Below are 19,404 nucleotides of genomic sequence, written 5' to 3' on the forward strand. Positions count from 1 at the left end.
GAGTCTGAGGGTGGACCTTCACATTTAACTTCCATACGTCTATCTAGAGAGCCTATATCATTGCATTGAATATTACTTGTGTAATTAAAAAGGAGCAACCGGAAGAACAAATTCAGGCATTTTTGCTCTTCTTTTCTGTGTTTCATGTCTTTATCTTCCTGTTTGATCCTGAGGTCATGATTTGCATGAGTCCTATAACCTAGTAGAGCCCTTCAGCAGACCCTCATGAGAACATGAAAGATTTGAAAATGGATTTGGTAATTCACTTTCTGCCTTATTTGAAGTTGTGGCTTTTTATATTGATTAAGGGTCTCAAAATTCTTAAGGAACGATGTTAAAGGGGATGTGTAAACTGGATGTTCAAAGTTGAAGGCTGTATAATTCAAGGGAAGGAATGATATCTGGTTGAAGGTCTGGCTTTTTGATGGAGAAGGCTGGAACTGTTACAGGGGACTTCCTGGTTTTAGGGGTGTAGGCTATGTCCTACCTGACTGACAATCCCGCCGAGCTCCCCTTCCAACATCTTCACTTGGCACTCCAGTAATTCAATGTTGCTCAGGGAAGTCTGGTATTTATCCCTGTAGAGGTTTAAGCTTCTCTCTAGGGAGACGATCTTGTCCCCCGCCAAGGCGAGTTTCTCATGTGCCAAGTGGAGCTTCTCCCCTGTGCTCCCATTATGATTTCCAATTTCTTCCTCATAGAGAGTCACCTGTTGGTGCAGAAATGAAACCAACCACATGGAACCCATAGAAGCATCTAATGAAGAAAGAATGTGGCTCTAAGACTCCATGTAGAAGAATCTTATATCTTAGCTCGTCCTAAGAAACACAGATACACAAAACAGGCCCAGCACATATCTAAGAGCTACAATATATAATATTAGAATGTTAATGATTAGATATAAAAAAGGTTGTCCTATTTAGATGGTAAGCTTCTTAAAGGCAGGAACCATATCTATTTCCCATTCTGCCTGGCATGTAATAAGAACTTCATAAAGACTTGTTAGTTGATTAATAGGAATCAATTTGTATAGTTCCATTTTTAAGGGCTTGAGATGCTAGCATTATCTCTTTCCTAGGTATTCTCTAGAGGTCTAATTTAGAAAATGTAGAGCACCTTGTGTACATAGGTCCATGTCAGCCAAGTTCCCTAGAGATCATGGGGGAACATGACCTGAAGTTTCTCTGGGATTTGTACAGTCCTTATTTAGATTCCTTTTCTTCCTAATCAATTAATTAGCCAACAAAGTGACATATTTATTGAATGCTCATGAGCAATGTCTTGGGTGCTGAGGGGATATATAATAGTATATGACATGGCTCTTCACTCAGAATTTATAAACTCTGACAATTTGGGGGAGAGATGATTTAAAATTAGCAAACAACTGTACATAGTGGAGAGTGCTAAATTGTATGGCTTGCATTACATGTATGGAAGGAGTTAGGAGCAAAGAATTGCCAAGGAAGTCTTAACTTTGGTTCAAATAATTCATCATAGAATTAAAATAGAATAATGTTCTATTGGTCTAAGCTAATTATAGTTGCTGCCTGTCATTTGAGATTCTTCATAGGAAAGGATCATTTAGTTGGAGGTGTTTATTAGGTAAGGAGAAAGAGGAAAGGAATATTTTACATTCAAATGTTTATAATAGAAGCTGCCAGTGGCCTGCTCATATCCCCTTGGTATGACTGGGGGATATCACCATTCCTTTGCTAAATTCATTCTAGCCACAAGCATCATCAACTCTGCCTAAGATATGTTCTGGCTGTAGGGGCTCACCCAAGCAGAGGAGCAAGACAAGGTAGGTTATAAGTAATGGGGAATTAATACGCTCAATGCAGTCCTTAACCAATGACAGGGGTATATTCTACACCATCTCCCAGAGTTCTCCAGGGACTGAACCCCAGCTGTCTACAACAGTGATCTTCATAATAGTTTTTCTTTATGCCCTCCTTTGACTTACTCTCTACTTTCTCACCCTGCTTCCTAGGATCACCTCCTGAATTAACTACCTATATCCATTTTCTTGTCTTGGGGTCTGCTGTTGGGAAACCCAACCTTAATCAGAAGTTTGATGCTCTGTGTAATAAATATTGAGAGAATTTGGCAGAATGCCTGAAGTAATTTTCCCAGTGCTTTCCTGGTTTGGGATCTGTTTCAGTGACTGCTACTGCTGCTGCTACTTGCCACACCACTTCTTCCCCTCGTTAGTAATAGCACCTTGTCTTTATTTGGGACAGCAGAGCACCTCACTAAAACAGCACATTTCCTAGGCTCCTTAGTTGTAGCCATGTGACTAACTCTGGCCACTGATATATAAGTGCAAGTGTATGGGGCTTTTGAGGTGTCCTTAAAAGGGAGGAGTGTGCCTTTCTTTCCACATCCCCCAACCCTATCCTGATTATTTGGATCAAGGATGGGATGGTTGGAGCTCCAGTAGCCACCTAAAAAATGGAAGCCTTGAGCTGATGATGGTAGAGCTAAAAGATAGGACCCTCAGTTCCTGATGACAGAGTTGCCATAACAGTCCGAGACCATTTTTTTAATATTTCATAGAAAAAAAACCTATCTTATTTAAGTGCTATATCTTGGGAGTTTCCTGGTATATGCAGCCAAAGAGAATCACAACTAATTCAGGGCTACTTTACCAGGCTAGACTCTTGTTTAAATTATAGTGAGTTTTGAGTTTTAACAGCAGTCCTGCATTAGCTTTATTACACCATGATTTATGCCCACCAGCTTTGTTCCAGATTATATTTTGTAGGATAACCTTTCTCTGTTCCTTTCCCACCCAACCCTTTTTAACAAATTCTCATTCGCCATAATATTCCCTTTTAAAAAATTCCGTGTTTTTTAAGGCCCCTCATAAAGCCCCTGGAGTTAGTCTTTAAGCAACAGCACATACACGCACACACATGTAGCAGCAGTACCAGCAACATCGAAGACAGGCCTTGGAAATTTATCTTTAAATGCCAAGGAAGAAATGCCAGGGGAGGCTGCCTGTCCCATTACTTAGAACTGCTGCTAGTGCTGCCATTGCTCAACTAGTTTAAGTTCTTCTAGAGCTTTGGTCTTTGGAATTTTGGGGGGATTCTACAAGGATTCTCTCTTTGGTTTAACAAATACGACCCTGAGACATGAATAGAAATGAATGTCCAGGATATAGTTAAGCTAAGTCTAGATGATCTCAAACTCCCATCTGAAAAAAATGACTGATCTGGTATTCTCAATGACTGACTCAGACTCAGTGTCTCGTTATTTTATCAACTGTGCCAATGCCAGGAATTTATATATTATAAAAACTTAATTTTTCTAAAAATGGTTCATTTAATAGACCTTACACCCTTTTTTATAACCCTCAGAGACCTAAACTCGTTTGCATTTAAATTGCAATGGTAATAAAATGGAAATGATGGGCCTTGACACACATCGTACATACGTGTGCACACACACGTGCACTGCATACCCCACGTTCATTAATACTGGAGCTCTCACCCAATTATGCCATTCTATTTAGTTCCCTCCGCTCAGCTTCAAAAAAAATCAAGAATTAAAGAGGGAAAGTTGATAAAACCTGCTCAAGATGTTGCGAAGCTCTCTTCTGTAAGTCCAATGTTTGCTTTCTAGGAGGCTTGGCCTGATTTCTGTAGGTACATGGGCATATGAGACATTTCCAAAGTAAGTCTATCTATACCTCATCTTCTTTCAGTTTGCAGTGATGGTGAAGAAGAACCAGGTCAGAAGTCTGCTTCTCTAGGACGGACTGATACTGCAGGAGGGAACAGTAAGAAGTCTGCAACTCCTCTGTGCGAAACTCCAGTTCTTGCTGAAGGGCCAGCAATTTTTTCTTGAGTTGTTGGAGCTGTCTCAGGTGACATTGTTTACTGGGCCCAAACTCCATCTGTGATTCCTCAAATGCCAACGTTTGTTTTTTATTCTGCAATTGAGATCAAATATACAGAAAAGGCTTTAGAGTGTCAATAAGCATGGAGTCATTCTTCGATTTTTTTCATTTGTTCAGCCATTCACATCCATGTATCTCTCCTTTTATCTTTTCATCTACAGATCACTTATTAAATGTTTCACTTTATTCACAATGAAATATCACTTTGTATTTCCACTCTATAAGAAGAATTTAAAAGAAGAAAAAAACCCCATAGTTTGTTCTTACCATTTAGATCTACCATTCATCTTACCTAGGTCAGAGGAAAAAATGCACATGAAGGACCTCAACAGTAGTATAAAGATATATGTGATAATATGCTTATGTTTTGTCTTCACCTATAAAGATAACACAACTAACTTGGAAGGTAATGGATTTCTGGTCACGGTTCTTGGACTAATCTTAATTATTAAAAATGCCCAGATCAAAGGGTAAACTCCTGGGTAAGCTTTTAAGGAAACAGGTTTCTGAATGGTGGGAAATAGGAGGCAGAGATATTGTTCAGGTCTGTCTAGACGCTGACTCTGCCTCCTTTTCTTGATGGGAGATGTGACCTTGCAGATGTTAAGTGTGTGTGTGTGTCTGAGAGAGAGGGAGGGAAGGAGGGGTTGGGGGGGAGAGAGAGAGAGAGAGAGAGAGAGAGAGAGAGAGAGAGAGAGAGAGCGCTCCCTGACAATCCACAATTCACCTGAAATGCTGCTAGACCCAGCCTACATTTTCATTCATTCCTTCAATAAACTTATGTTGAACACCTACTTTGAATGACATATTTTGCTGGTAGGATACATCCCTGAATTGTTTATCTAGCACAATTGAGATATTTGCTCTGATGTGTCTATTTTCTTGCCCAACATGCTTGATGACATGTAGAAGAGAGGTGGATGATGAGGGTGGCCTGTGAGTAGTCCTTAGCTCCTGTCTCTGCTTATTATCCTTTTATTCATTATTTAAAACCCTGTCCAAATCCTGCTCTCCTTCTTATTTTCCCTGCAAAGATGTCCACATCAATACCACAGACTTCACTGGCATGCCCTTAACATGGCATTTCACACTCTGCCCTGCATGGTAGTGATCTCTGTGCATCTAATATGGTAAGTCGGTTATAAACTCCTGGAGGGCAGGGGCCATGTCTGCACCTAGAGAGCCTAGATTAGAAATTCATACACAGGTAGGTATTGAAAGAGAGAAGAAACTAATAGAGAATGAGCACTTGCACTGGTTCCCAAGAATTTGAGCTTGTGGCCTTGGCCTCATTAACAGAGTACTTTCAGACTTAAAAAAAAAACAAAACTGTTTTTAAAAAACAGTTTGATTGAGGTATACTTTAGATATCATAAAATTCAACCATTGTGTACAATTTAATGACTTGTAGCAATATGGAGCTGTGCGATCATTATCACAATCCAGTTTTAGAACATTCCCATCACCTTAAAAAATTCCCTCATGCCCATTGGTCACTCCTGTTCCTACCCTCGGCTCCAGGCAACCACTAATCTGCTTTCTGCCCCTATGGATTTACCCATTCAGACATTTCATATAAATGGAATTGTATAAAATGTCATCCTTTGTGTCTGTCTTCTTTTCCTTAGCATAATGCTTTTGAGGTTCATCCAGGTTCTAGCAAGAATCAGTATTCTGTTCTTTTTTTATTGCTAAGTAGTATGAATATACCATATTTTCATCTGTTCACCAGGAATGAATATTTGGATTGTTTTTGTTTTTGGCTCTTATAAGTAATGTTGTTATAAATATTAACATAGTAGGTGTTGTGTGGATATTACATTTTCATTTAATTAATTTGTTCAGCAAATATTATGGTGTACTTACTATGTGCTGAGCGGTGCTAGGTAGTGGGGATACAGAAATTTATAAAACATATAAAATTTCTGCCTTTATATAATTTGCATCTAATGGGGGGTGGGGAGAGAAAGAAAGAGAGAGAGAGAGAGAGAGAAAGAGAGAGAATCAAACAAGTAAATTATGGAGGGTATTAAGAGAACAAAGTGCTATGGAGGAGAGTGAAGTGGGGGGTGCGGGGGCGGGGGCGGAGATGAGGAATGCCAGGATGGAGGAAATTGTAATTCTGAATGTAGTTTCACGGAGACCCTTGTTGAGAAGGTGACATTTGAGCCAAGACTTGAGGAAGACAGAGAAGGAGCCTGGTGGGAGTCTACAGCAGGAACACTTCAGGGAGAAGTAACAGCAAAGGGTAAGGCCTGGAGGTGAGAGGAGGCCCGTGGTGTTTGACGAGTCACTTGTTCTGCCTGCAGCAGAGAGTAAAGGGGAGAGTGGTACTAGAGGAAGTGAAAGGGAGGCAAGGTTTTTTAGGGCAATGTATGCCATTCTAAAGACTTTACCTTTTCCTTTCAAGGAGATGAAAGACCACTGGAGGGTACAGAGCAGAGGGGAATGACCTGATCTCTTTTAGATGTTATGAAGTATGTGCTGGCTGTTCTGTTGAAAATCAGCTCTAGGGAGGCAGAGCAGGGAGAGCAGTCAGGAGGCTACTGCAAGAATGAGGGTGAGGAGATGATGGCTTGGACCAAGGTGGTAGCAGGAGTAGGTGGGAGAGATGGTTGGATTCTAGATGTATTTTGAAAGTAGAGCCTACAGTATTTGCTACTGCAGCAGACGTGGGATGGTGGGAGGTGACAGTCATGCAAGGCAGGATGACTCCAAGGTTTTGGTCTGAGTAACTGGAAAGATGGGATTTTAATGAGATTAATTAAGAAAGAACTGAGATGCAGGAGAAAATCCTCTCTAGTGAGAGTGGATGGGGGCAGCACAGATAAGGGAGGCTCAGTCCAGCTCTGAACCAGAAGGTTTATAGCTGAGTGTGTTGGTTAAAATCTGATTTACTCTTTCTGGCTCTCCTGGAAGTATATTCCATCCTTAATTCCTCAAGTAGAGAAGACAGGCTGAAAACTGACCACAGCTTTCACCAGACAAAAGAAATCCTACGCAAAGACAAGCTGAACTTTTGGCTTGAATATCCGGATACTGGGGGGAAGTTGATGAGACTTCTTTCCTGAGCTGAACAAAGTGGAATTCTGTATTTATTTCGTGTAGCTACAATTTCTAGTATTTATATTAAATGTTTTCAGTTAAGTGCTTCCATTCTTTTCAAGATAAGAAAGTTGTTATTCTCACACCTTGTCTATGAATGAGGTTCAGAGAGAATGGACTTGGGAATAACATGTGTGTGTGCACATGCATGTGTGAGCTTGTACATACACACATGTGGGGAGAGGTGCTCAAGATCCTGAGTCCTCTGTCTATACAGGCTGGGGGTGAAGAGCTACTTGGAAAGAGACATGGTAAGTCCCTAATACAGATAAAACTAAAACAAAGGAGTGAACATTTGGGGGTAGGCAGAAGTCAGGACGGCTTATTTTAGTGATGCAAATACCCAATAAAATCCTTATCAAAATTTGCCAAAATTCTGTTTCTCTTGGCTTTGTGGTAACATGATGGACCAATCAGATGATAAGAGTTTACTTAAATCTTCCAGTACAGGGCAAATGTCACACCTGCCCTAATTTGTCTGGTTATAAAGATCCAAAGGTGGCTCATATATTCAGAGAAACAAGAGTTTTCTTGGATGAGAATTTTATACATTTATACACTACAGCTACCTGTGAGTTTAGAGGAATCAAATTTCAGAGACTTGGAGAAATGCCTAGACTTATTTGAGACCTATTAAATTTCTACATATTTATCCTTAAGTACTCAGGAGATTATTTTTCTTAATTCTAGATGAATAGAAAATGACACGCTATGGATTAGGCCTACATATTACTTATATGTGCCAAAGAGCAGTATCATAAAGGCATTAATGTATTTCCTATTGCTTCTTTGCCTTCTTTAAAAAGTTTTCTTTCTAATGAAGACAGGCATTTTATTATATTCTTCTTTGACCTTTAAACTGAGATCTTGAGAAAATGAGCAAATTGGAAATGATTTAATGGAAGTAAGATTAGTTCTGAAAATGACTATTGAGAGTTGGGCATGATTCTGGAGGCCATCTGGCCCACGTTTCTCAGATTTCTACCCAGACCTCAAATGCTTGCTATTTATTTACTTGTTTGTTTGTTTATATTTTTAGATAGAGGGGTCAGGAAGGGAGAGAGAGAAAGAAACATCGATCAGCTGCCTCTCACATGCCCCCATCTGGGGACTTGGCCCACAACCCACGCATGTGCCCTGATCCACAATCCAACTGGTAACCTTTTGGTTTGCAGGCCAGCGCTCAACCCTCTAAGCCACACCAGCCAGGGCAGACCTCAACTGTTTTAAAAGATGGAAAGCACTGGCCACCTGTATGAATCTGTTCCCATATTTAGTCAACATTTTAGTCCTACTTATGGTCAAAGAGATTATAGCTATTGCTCCCTCTGTGCTCATGTGGCCACTTGATCATATAAGGAAATTAATTGGCCTGGCGTGATTTACTTTTGAAAAGTCACATTGGTTTCCATCCAGTACTCTATGCTTTTCAAGTTGATGCTAACTGATTGATGTTAAGTTCCATATTTTCCCTGATATTGATGTTAAGCTGACAGGTCTATAATTATTGGGATTGTCCTTTTTCCCTTTTTAAAAAGATGAGCACTTCATTTACCCTTTTTCAGTCTACAGGGACTTTCTCTATCCTCTTGAGTTCTCAAAAATAATTGCTAGCAGCTATGTAATAACACCTGCCATTCCTTAAGTACTCTTAGAAGTATGTCATAAGGCCCTGCTGATTTGCCCAAAGCTGTCTTTTCAAAATACTTTTTAACCATTTTATTCCTTATTTTAATTTTCAATAAGTCTTTTCTGTTTCAGGTTGGCATTGCTCTGATAACCAGATCTCTGCTGATATTTTTTCTTAATTTAAGAGCTGAAAGTCTCATATTTTTCCAGTCATCATGAACATCTTTCCTCCTTTTTTGAGGTGTTGAGATATTTCTCTTGTAACTCTGTTTCAACCTTAGATCACTAGACAGGTTTATCTGTTACATTTTATACCTACAACAAATTCCATTTCTTATACTTTCTTGAATGTGGAACTGTGTATTTAAGTTACATGCATTTCTTTTGGATGCATCTTCATGGTTTAGAGATCTTCTCATCAGTGATCTCTGCTTAGTAGAGATTCACTTTAAAAAATTAACTATTTTGAAATAATTTTAGATTCCAGAAAATTGCAAAGAAGTACAGGCAGTTCTCATGTACTTTTTAAAAAAGTATTTTATTTATTTTTCAGACAAGGTGTAGGGGGAGGAGAGAGAGAGGAAGAGAAACATCTATGTGTGAGAGAAACATTGATTGGCTGCCTCTTGCACGCCCCCATCGGGGGACCCGCCCTGACCTAGAATAAAACCCATGACCATTAGGTTTACGGGACCATCCCCAACCCACTGAGCCACACCAGTCAGGGCAGTTCTCATATACCTTTCACCCAGCTTCCCCTAATGTTAAAATTTTACATAACCATAGTATATTTATTCAAACTAAGAAATTACCATTGGTAGGTTACCATTACCTAAACTAATACTTTATTTGGATTTTATCAGTTTTTCAACTAATGTGCTTTTTTTTTCTGTTCCAGGGTTCAGTCCAAGATCCTACATTGCATTTAATACACTCACTTAAAAATTTTTTTCATTCCTAGTGATTCAAAGTGCTATCTATGATAATTTTCATTGGGAGTCTATTAATCTTTACATATTCAACTAATTACTTTTATCCACAGAAATAAAATTTCTTACAGAGTTTTATGTTAAAAATAATGTCCTTCTTACACTTCAAAGATGAGTTTGACAATCTGAGCCCTACTGAATATCGGGGATATTCTCCTCATGCTACTACCAGGGCCAAAGAAATCTGGGAAATTGTTCAAAGAGACCTTTCCTTTTCTGGTTTGATCATCACAATATCTCTGTTGTTCTTTTATCCTTTCATTTTAATTGAGGTCCTCTTTTGATTCCTGGGCAAGGTAGGGACTAGAGTAAGGCAACTGAGATGCAATTAACAAGAAGGCTCTCAGTCTCAGAGTTGAATAAGAGGGGCTGGTACCTGAGAGTGAATGGCCCTTAAATTTTGCACCTAGGCACCTCACTTGCTTTCCCTTAGTCCTAGTTCTGTTTCTGAGCTTTAGAACACATTGTATTCTTGATTTACAAGGTCATGCCATTTTCTTTCTTCACCAGGCACTCCCTTGCGTGCCACTCCTTCAGTTATACATAACATCTGATACAATATTTTAATTTTCTCCTGTAACTGTAGTCCTGAACCCTGACCTCCTGCTTATTTCTCCAGCTCCTTGTTAGATATCAGTCAACATTTCAGAAAGTCTTGGGTTTCCCCTTTGTTCCCATATTACATTTCCTCATGGAAGGCAGATCTTGCAGGGACTTTCTGAGTGGATGAGTATAAGTCTACATCTAATTGTGTATTTGTATGCGGAGTCTGCAATTTAAATTCTTCACTAAGTGCTAGGAAAAAAAGAGTCTGTTTTAAAGCTTGTTTCAAGCTGTTAGACCTTCTGGGCAATTAGAATAATAAAATGTGACTTAATATCTTTCTCCTTCCAAGTTGCCACTTATTTATAAGCTGCATGGTTTTCCCTGACTTGGGGAATAAATAAACTTGTGACAGCGATGGTGAAAATATTCTAAAACATTAATATTTAGAAAGAAGTAAATTATGATAATAGCCTTCCTGAGATCCATTTAAAAAACCAATGGATTTCTCTATATTTGTGACTTACTGGAGAAAGGACAGCAGTGCTCAATAAGATAAGGTAGAATTGCTTTGTTGGTAGCATTTTTAGGGCATTACAGAGAAACAATCTGTGGTTTTTATAGGGAGGTGGTAAGTCCTGGGAGAACTCTAACGGACACAATTAAGAGAGACCAGATTCTTGACCACAAATGTTGAAGAAGATAGTGGTTGCTTACACAGCAGCTAAGAAGCTAACTTTGGGGTCCAGCAATAGGTCTGTGCAACCAGTACATGCTTTATGGTTGCCAAGAACTTAAATTCCTAAACGGAAATGAAGACTGCAAAGTAAGGAATTCTTGGAAACCCAAAGTGTTTAGAGAGCTTTGGGAAAATATTTTCCAGCTGGCCCCCTAGCTTTTGTGGATAAATTTAGAGACTGGTTTAAGGTCTTAGTGCTAGAGTTTCCAAAGAGAGAAAACCTCAGGCTGGCTGAAATGAGGTTGTTTCAGTTGATGATCTGTTTGGGTGACAGATGAGTATTAGTTCAAAATCACAGTCTCGATAAAGATGACCATGCCAGGAGGTCTTTCTGTTCGCATATGTGTAAGACAAATGTTGCTGAGTATCTTGGCTTGAGCACTATTGGAAGCAAGCCCTGTGACAAGGAACTGAGTATCAAGTAGTAGTTTATTTGGGAGGTGATCTTAGGAAACTCAAGTTGCTGAGCAGGAAAATAAGACAAGGAAGGGAAGGAAGCTGTGAAACCATGTGCTACCAAACTAGTTACCACCCTAGGCATCTGATGTTGGGTCCCATTGAGGAACTTGAGGACAGAGCAAAGAACATGCCTGGAATTACCTTTAACTGAGGGGCAAGGAAGATAGGTTATTTAATTCATCATCACCCCATCAGTCATTGATTGAGGGCTGCTTCTAGAGGTATAAACTCTTCTGCACTGCAGCTTCTCCTATGATTGGTTTCTTGCATCAAGAAGAAAGGCTGCAGGCAGAGAGCTACAGGTGTGGCAATGAAGAGCATCTGCTAAAAAAACCCAATGATGTATGTCACAGAACTAGAATAAATAATCCAAAAATTTATATGGAACCACAAAAGACCCTGAATAGCCACAGCAATCTTAAGCAAGAAGAAGAAAGCTGGAGGAATCATGCTATCTGATATCAAACTATACTACAAGTCCATAGTAATCAAAACAGCATGATACTGGCATAAAAACAAACATATAGATCAATGGTACAGAATAGAGAGCCCAGAAATAAATCCATGCCTTTAGAGTCAATATTTGACCAAAAAAGCAAAAACATACAATGGGGTAAAGACAGTCTATTTAACAAATGCTGTGGGAAAAATTGGATACATGCAAAAAATAAAAATAAAAAAAGAAACCAGACCACCTTCTTATACCACATACAAGAATAAACTCAAAGTGGAGTAAAGACTTAAATATAAGACTCAAAACCGTAAAAATCCTGTAAGAAAACAGAGACAATAAAATCTCAGATATTTTTCTTATTTTTTTTCTGAAATATCTGCTCAGGCAAGGGAAATTAAAAAAATAAACAAATGGAACTACATCAAATTAAAAAGTTTTTGCACAGCAAAGGAAATCATCAACAAAATGAAAAGGGGGGAACATATTCATCAATTATACATCTGATAAGGGGTTAATATCCAAAATTTATAAAGAACTCATACAACTCAACACCAAAAAAAACAAAACAAAACAACACTCCAATCCAATTAAAAAGTGGGCAAAGGATCTGAATAGATACTTCTCCAAAGAGGACATACAGATGCCCAGTAAACATGTGAAAAGATGCTCAACATCACTAATTATCAGAGAAATGCAGATTGAAACCACAATGAGATATCACCTCACACCTATCAGAATGACTATTATCAATAAATCAACAACTAACAAGCATTGGCGAGAATGTGGAATAAAGGGAACTATTGTGCACTGTTGGTGGAAACGCAGATCAATGCAGTCATTACGGAAACCTAATGCATGGAGTTTCCTCAAAAATTAAAAATGAAATTGCCTTATGACCCACAGATTCCACTTCTGGGTATATATCCAAATAAACCCAAAACACTAATTTGAAAGAATAGATGCATTCCTATGTTCATTGCAGCATTATTTATAATCGCCAAGATTTGGAAGCAGCCCAAGTACCCATCAATGGATGAGTAGGTAAAAAAGCTGTGGTACATATGTACAATGGAATACTACTCAGCCATAAAAAGAATGAAATTTTAACCATTTGTAACAGCATGTATGCACCTAGAAGGTATTATGATAAGTAAAGTCAGTCAGTCAAAGAAAGACAAATACCATATGATTTCACTTATATGTGGAATCTAAAGAACAACATATACGAAACAGAATAAACGAAACAGAAACAGACTCATACAGAGAACAAACTGATGGTTGTCAGAGGGGAGGTGGGTTGGGGACCTGGGTGAAAAAGGTGAGGGGATTGAGAAGTATAGATTGGTAATTACAAAATAGTCACAGGGATGTAAATACAGCATAAGAAATACAGTAATAACTATTATTATACAGGTAATAACTGTTTAAGGTGCCAGGTGGATACTAGAAATATCAAGGGGAATACTTTGTAAAGTATATGATTGTCTAACCCTATGCTGTACACCTGAAACTAATATAAAATAATATTAACTGTATAAAAAAACACCAAACTATTTCTTTGCCAGAAAAAAAGTACCTGCTGCACTGATGAGCAGTGACACCTCTGAGCAGGTGGAAGGGTTGTTATTTTTTTTGTTAACTTAGAAGTTTGTTTAAGATGCATTAGAGATGCTGCTCTTCTTATAAAATTGTAATTTGGTCTTGCAGGGCAATGGCCACAGGTGGTGCAAATCCACAGGTGTGGAAGTCCAGATAAGGAAAAGACAGAGCCTCAGATGTAGATGACCTTGGAGACAGCTGGATTGAAAAGTCCTGAGGGCAGGATGGTGCGTGTGTGTGTGTGTGTGTGGTGTGTGGTGTGTGTGCGTGTGTGCGTGTGTGTGTCTGTGAGAGAGAGAGAGAGAGAGAGAGAGAGAGAGAGAGAGAGATGTGTTTAATTCTCTCTCATTGCTTGCTCAATAAATGCTCTTGTGGAAGAACTTTCTATTATTATTCCTGTCAATGGGAGCAGAGTGGAAGTCAAGAGAGAAGAGGTGGGTAGGAGCTGCTGAAACACGTACGTGGCTGCTGTTCATCAGTGCCTCTTCCACACAGAGCTGATTCTCCTGCAAGGTCTTCCCCTGTCTCTTGCAAACATCATGTAGATTCTTGATGTCAACTTGCAGGCTTAAGAGCTTGCTGTTCAGGCTGCTCACTTCTCTGTCTCTTTCCCCTGCCTATGCAGTCAGAAAAACAGAAGCATCAATTATAAAATGTCAAGAAAATGCTTACTTTCGTTCACTTAACTGGTTGACAGAGACTTTAAATTTGCTGAAAATTTGTCCATCTACCGTTTACTATTATTACTCACTCTGTGTAACATTTACATATTCTTCACTTTGGAGGTGTCTGAGTGCTCTGTATTATTCATACAATTACTTATTTAATTAATCTTTGCCCACTGCTGTAGGTGCATCACAGACATTTCCCCTGTTTTTCAAGAGGAAGCCAATGCCTAGAATAATTCCAGGCACCTCGTAGATTGTCTATAAATATTAATGGTTCTCCCACTGATAAAATTAACATATTGAGATGTCAAATGAACTTGTCAAGACTAGCGAATCAGTGATGGAGCTGATGTGGATTTTGTAATCTCTTAACTATCTCTTCTACCCACTAAACCAAAACACCTCCCTCACCTGTAAACCTAGTGCTTTTTCTTTGGAGACATATACCAATGAGAATAAAAGTAAAATTCCTGGGCTGATTATATAAGATCATTGTCTTTGAATATGAGTGAAAAAGATTAGTTAATTATTGCTAGGTCAGAATGGAAATTAGTGATTGAGATCACTAATACAGAGAGTATGAAGCACAGAAACTTTGGTGGGATTGGGAGGTGGAGTTGTGGTAAGAGGGTGGGTGCTCCATTACCCTAGGGTGCCACCTTCGACTCCCAGTGTTATGGGTGGCTGCCATCCGTGTGAAAAGAAACTAAGAAGTAGCCCTCTGTGAACCTGTCCAGTACTTCAGTCCTAACACTGTGCAGACTGTTCATAACACTCATGAGGACAGGCACTATCTACCACCTCGGAGTTTCAAATGTTGGAACTGACGCTGGTGCTTTTATGGTAGGTACCTGTCTTATGTTAGAATACTCAGGGCAGGCTCTAAGGTGAGGATTCATGGCACCTACATTAAAGAAACACTCCCAAGAGCAATCAGGAAGAAAGTGGGGGAAGCGAGATAGGGAAGGGGAAGAAACCAAGCAAGGGCAAGATTTCAGACATAGTTCTGCGGGCAGTAGCTTTGACCTGATCCCACAGGGAACTCTGGAGTGTAAGTTATACCTCAGAGTCTGTCCTGATTAGATGGACTGAAAGGTGGGCTGTCAGACTTGGCATCAAGCCAGTCAATGGCTAAGGGCAGCCCCAAGGGAGGTAAGCAGCCAAGGACTTCCAGCTTTCTGCTCTTGCGAGCAAAGTCACCCCAATAACCTAAGGGCAATTCTTCTAAGGGAGTTGCAGGCGCAAAGGCACACAAGCCATGGGTGCAAAGAAATGGAAAGCGATCCAAGCAACAAGGTCCCATAGCTGGTTAGCAGCAGAATGAGGAGAGTTCTGTTCTCCCGACCATGTAGCCAGTGCTCTGTCCCCATAGTCCACTGATTGCTCTGGCTTCCTAAATATATGAGCTATATAACACACATTCCTGGTGGAGGAGACCTGATATAGACATCATAAATCAAGCCTTACTGGACAGGTCAGTTTAAGAGACCTCTGTTCATGGTTGAGGGAGGGTCAGAGAATCACCACGAGAATCGGACACGGCAATGTCAGAGTATGCGGAATTCAGAAGGTTTCCCAGAAGTGCCGCTGTCTCAGCTGATTTATTTCTTCATTTCCATTTAGTACCTGGACTTTTTTTTTTTTTTTTTGCCACTTTACAGTTTAATTAGGTTAACGGCATGGCTCTGTCATTAAAAGTATTTCATTATCTCAAAACTCTCCCTCTTCTTCCCTCTCCCTGTTCTTCACTTTCAGAAAAATAACAGTGGAAGTCAAACTGCCCCAAGCATGTAATTACCATTAAGACAATTACCAGGGACTCTCTTAAGAGAATATGCGTAGAGCAGCTAAAAAAAAAAAAAAAAAAAAAAAAAAAGAAAAGAAAAGAAAAAAAAAAGTAGTGTACAGCCACTGTTTTCTAACTGGAAAACAAAATCCTTGACCTAGCAAGGAGCAGCAGTTTGATTCCAGTGCTTTAAATCCCTTTTGTCATGGCTGCCACAGTGAGAATAGGATACCAAGGCTCCTTTGGGACTGAGACCCTACAGATCCCCTCCCCTCCTGCTCCAGGACCATCTTTCTTTGGCATCTATGAACAGATTAGGTTGACAATACAATGCCTGCTCAATGGACGTGCCAAATGCCCTACACCCTTGCCTTGATGCTGAATATATGTGTCTTAAACTTAAGGTGAGGACCTTGTCACCAGATTGTTCCATAGGGAGCCTGGCACACTGTGGACTCACTAATGAAGTATGAACACTATACAGCTTGAGCCTCTCTAAGTTAAAAGTTAAAAGCTCTCTCTCTTTCAGGACAATAAAAAAAAAATACCCTCTTCCTTCAGTTTTGGATGTCCTCCGAGGCGAAGACCTGATAGCCCCTTTCAGTTGCACGATCAGGACTTCAGAATTAGATCTTTAATGCAGATGATCTCATCTAATTTGGACATTAGCAGGGACTCAGAGTCTCTGAGGCAATTTCTTTGTTCATAACACAAAAGTTTTGAAATAAATAATCTTTCTATGAGGATTCCCTGAACCAGTTGAATATCAAATGTGTTTTGCTGGATGTCAAATGAAATTTACTTTTGAAATAAAAATTTAACCATTCACTCCTAAAGGCCAAATTGTACAGGGGCTTTTATTCATCAGAATAGGAGTGGAAATACTGGGAGAGCAAGAAAGTGATTTCCTTGAATCATGTATTATTTTTTTACTGTAGGAAATTGTAAGAAGAGACTGCTCACCTCAGAACTCCAGCAAGGCAAGTGTTTCTGAGGTTCCAGTAAACCTAATTTCTTGCTAATATCTTTCACAGAGGTCACTGTACAGTATTTCTAATCCTATCTACTTTTTGAAGGCTAAATTCCAGGCAGATGCCTTTTGAGTATCAATATGTTGTAAGAACTGATTTAATCTGACATTTCATCAATCAAACCTCTGTAACCAGTACTAGGGCATGAGATGAACTAAGAGTCGTAATGCTGACCCTCAGGCACCATCTGATCATGTCCTAAACCTTAAGTCATTAATGATGGCTGAAATCACAAGCTTCTTATGTGTAAGTTTTCACTTACATAGGCCAAGTGCTTAGATTCCCAGTTTTGCTTAGATGAGGTTGGAACCTGGTCACTTTGCTTGAAGGCATGTGACATTACCCAACCACAGGCAAAATAGTGAGTGCTGATAGTGCAGGCGCTGCCATACTCATGATAGTTATTGGAAAATAGATTATTTACTGAAGCAAATTTTCTGTATTGATTAAATGGATCTTTATTCAAAGAGCATGTCTTCTTGAACATTTATTTCAAAAGATGGGAAGAAATTTTGCTCTAGGCTTCAAAGTACTGACGTATAGTCTCATGTTCTTTTGGGGATATGCTGATGTTAAACTGAAGCTTGTGATTCAACAGCACTCTCAAATCCTAAGAATATTATGAAGATTTAAAATGACAGCTTTCACAGGCATTTGGCACTTGAAAAAACAAGAAAGCTTGGGTGGAAGTTTCCAGAGTAATTTTGGCGTCAACCAATACCATAAAGGTCATCATCTTTGGGAGATTATCTTCTTTGAGGATAATGACAAATCTTCAACAAACAATGAAAAGCTACTTTAACCACCACTGCCATTCAACATATATAAATTTATAGTGAGAGTTATGTTTTAAAAAGCATGCGACCTTAAAAATTAACATTGCTTCAGGAATTTTTACATTTTACCTGTGTAATAATAGAGTTTACAATTATCCACAGTAATTTCAAATACTATTACTGACATTACTAACTTTTCCATCTATAGAAACATTGCAGTTTTTGATTACTTATGATAAGAATTAATGGGCATTTATAAAAGGTTTTGTCTGTGAGCTAAAGTTTTGGAACCAGTTATGTTCATATAGTGAAGAATGAGTATATCTCGTATTTTATTTTGTTCTAAGTTCTTTAAAAATAGGTACTCTGTAGAAAATATGTGGTTCAGGATATACATGGCATATGACAGAGGTCAGCCACCTATGGAATATGGGGCCATTTTTATTGGCACTTGGGTACTTGCCACATAATTTTCTACATCATATCCTTGGAGAAATTATTTCACTAGAAATTAAGCTCCATGATAACAGGGATCTTTGTTTAATTTGTTTAGTGCTTTATCCCCAGCCTCTAGAACAATGCCTGGCACATCGAAGGGGCTCCACAGATATCAGTTGAAAGAATGAATATCCTTCTAGAAAATGCATACCAGATCCTTGATCCCTGCAGAACTCACAGCAAATCCTGTACAGGTCCTTCTAGTAATCCAGCAGGAAAGGAGCTGAAACTCCTCTTTTAGAAGATGCTCACCTCTTGATAGGAGGTCTGTTAAAAAGCATATGTCATATGGGACAACCCTACACTAACCAAAACATACCCCTCAATTCCTTTCTGGAACAAGTTAGGGAATACATAAACACTGTTTGACCAAAATATTAGACTAATCAGAACACTCCACTTCCATATCATTCCGGATAAAGAGAGAATGTTGGCAACAATAGTTAATATTTTTAAGTGATTTCTCTGTGCCAAGCACTAGTGTTTAACATGCTTCAGTATTTTACTGAATCCTCATAGCAAGCCTTTGAAATAGGTGCTCATTATTCCTATTTTTTAAGTAAAGCAAAGGAAGCTCTGAGAGGGTGTGCAACATGCTCAATATCAAACTGCAGTTACATATGGATTCAGACCCACCTAGTTCAAGTGTGGGCTCTTAAATCCTGTGCCCTGCTGCCCACCTCTGTCTGTGATATTTTTGGATGCTTATTACTGAAATTTTGAATCATGAACCTTGAAAAGAAGTCCCTTGTAACAAAGATTCAACTCTGTGTTTGTAGAGGAGTTAGCCTTACCTCATTTTTCATTTCCTTGGCACCTCTCATTTCTCCTTTGAGCTTTAGCATTTTCTGAGCTTCGTTATAAACCTGGAAAAGCATAAAAATTTAAGATGGAAAAAGTATAAATGAGATCAGCCCTTTAAAGGCTTTCCCATCTGGATGTGTGTTCTCAGCAGGGAGTTCAGAAAATTTTCCCAACTGTTAGCAATACTTACTTGCCTACCCATCTGTTTGTGTTTCCAAAAGTGTTAAAACCTTCACCAGGAAGACGACCATGGTTTTACATTCCCGCCCCTGACCAACGAAAAAACCCCACCATTAAATAGTTTCTAAAGTCATCCTTCTTGGAAAGCAAAAGGTCTGGGATGATGTTACTTTCTAGATTTCTAAGTATTCCATGGCTCGAACATAGTTAGCATTATGCACTAATTATGAACTAGGCGGA

The 19,404-nt window shown here is 39.1% G+C and overlaps 1 protein-coding gene across 1 annotated transcript in view; it reads right to left on the minus strand.

The window, feature by feature from the left end:
• Nucleotides 1-19,001, minus strand: part of PMFBP1 (polyamine modulated factor 1 binding protein 1) — a 43,366-nt gene extending 24,365 nt beyond the window's left edge. Inside the window, 3 exon segments of the mRNA XM_054579031.1 lie at nucleotides 3,695-3,937; nucleotides 13,883-14,038; nucleotides 18,975-19,001. Coding sequence (XP_054435006.1) covers nucleotides 3,695-3,937; nucleotides 13,883-14,038; nucleotides 18,975-18,986 — 411 coding nt within the window. The 5' untranslated portion in view covers nucleotides 18,987-19,001.
• Nucleotides 19,002-19,404: the final 403 nt, after the last annotated feature.

The sequence above is a fragment of the Pteronotus mesoamericanus genome, unplaced genomic scaffold (assembly GCF_021234165.1).
Source record: "Pteronotus mesoamericanus isolate MK-2021 breed Mesoamerican mustached bat unplaced genomic scaffold, CSHL_Meso_final contig_52, whole genome shotgun sequence".
Lineage (NCBI taxonomy): Eukaryota > Metazoa > Chordata > Mammalia > Chiroptera > Mormoopidae > Pteronotus > Pteronotus mesoamericanus.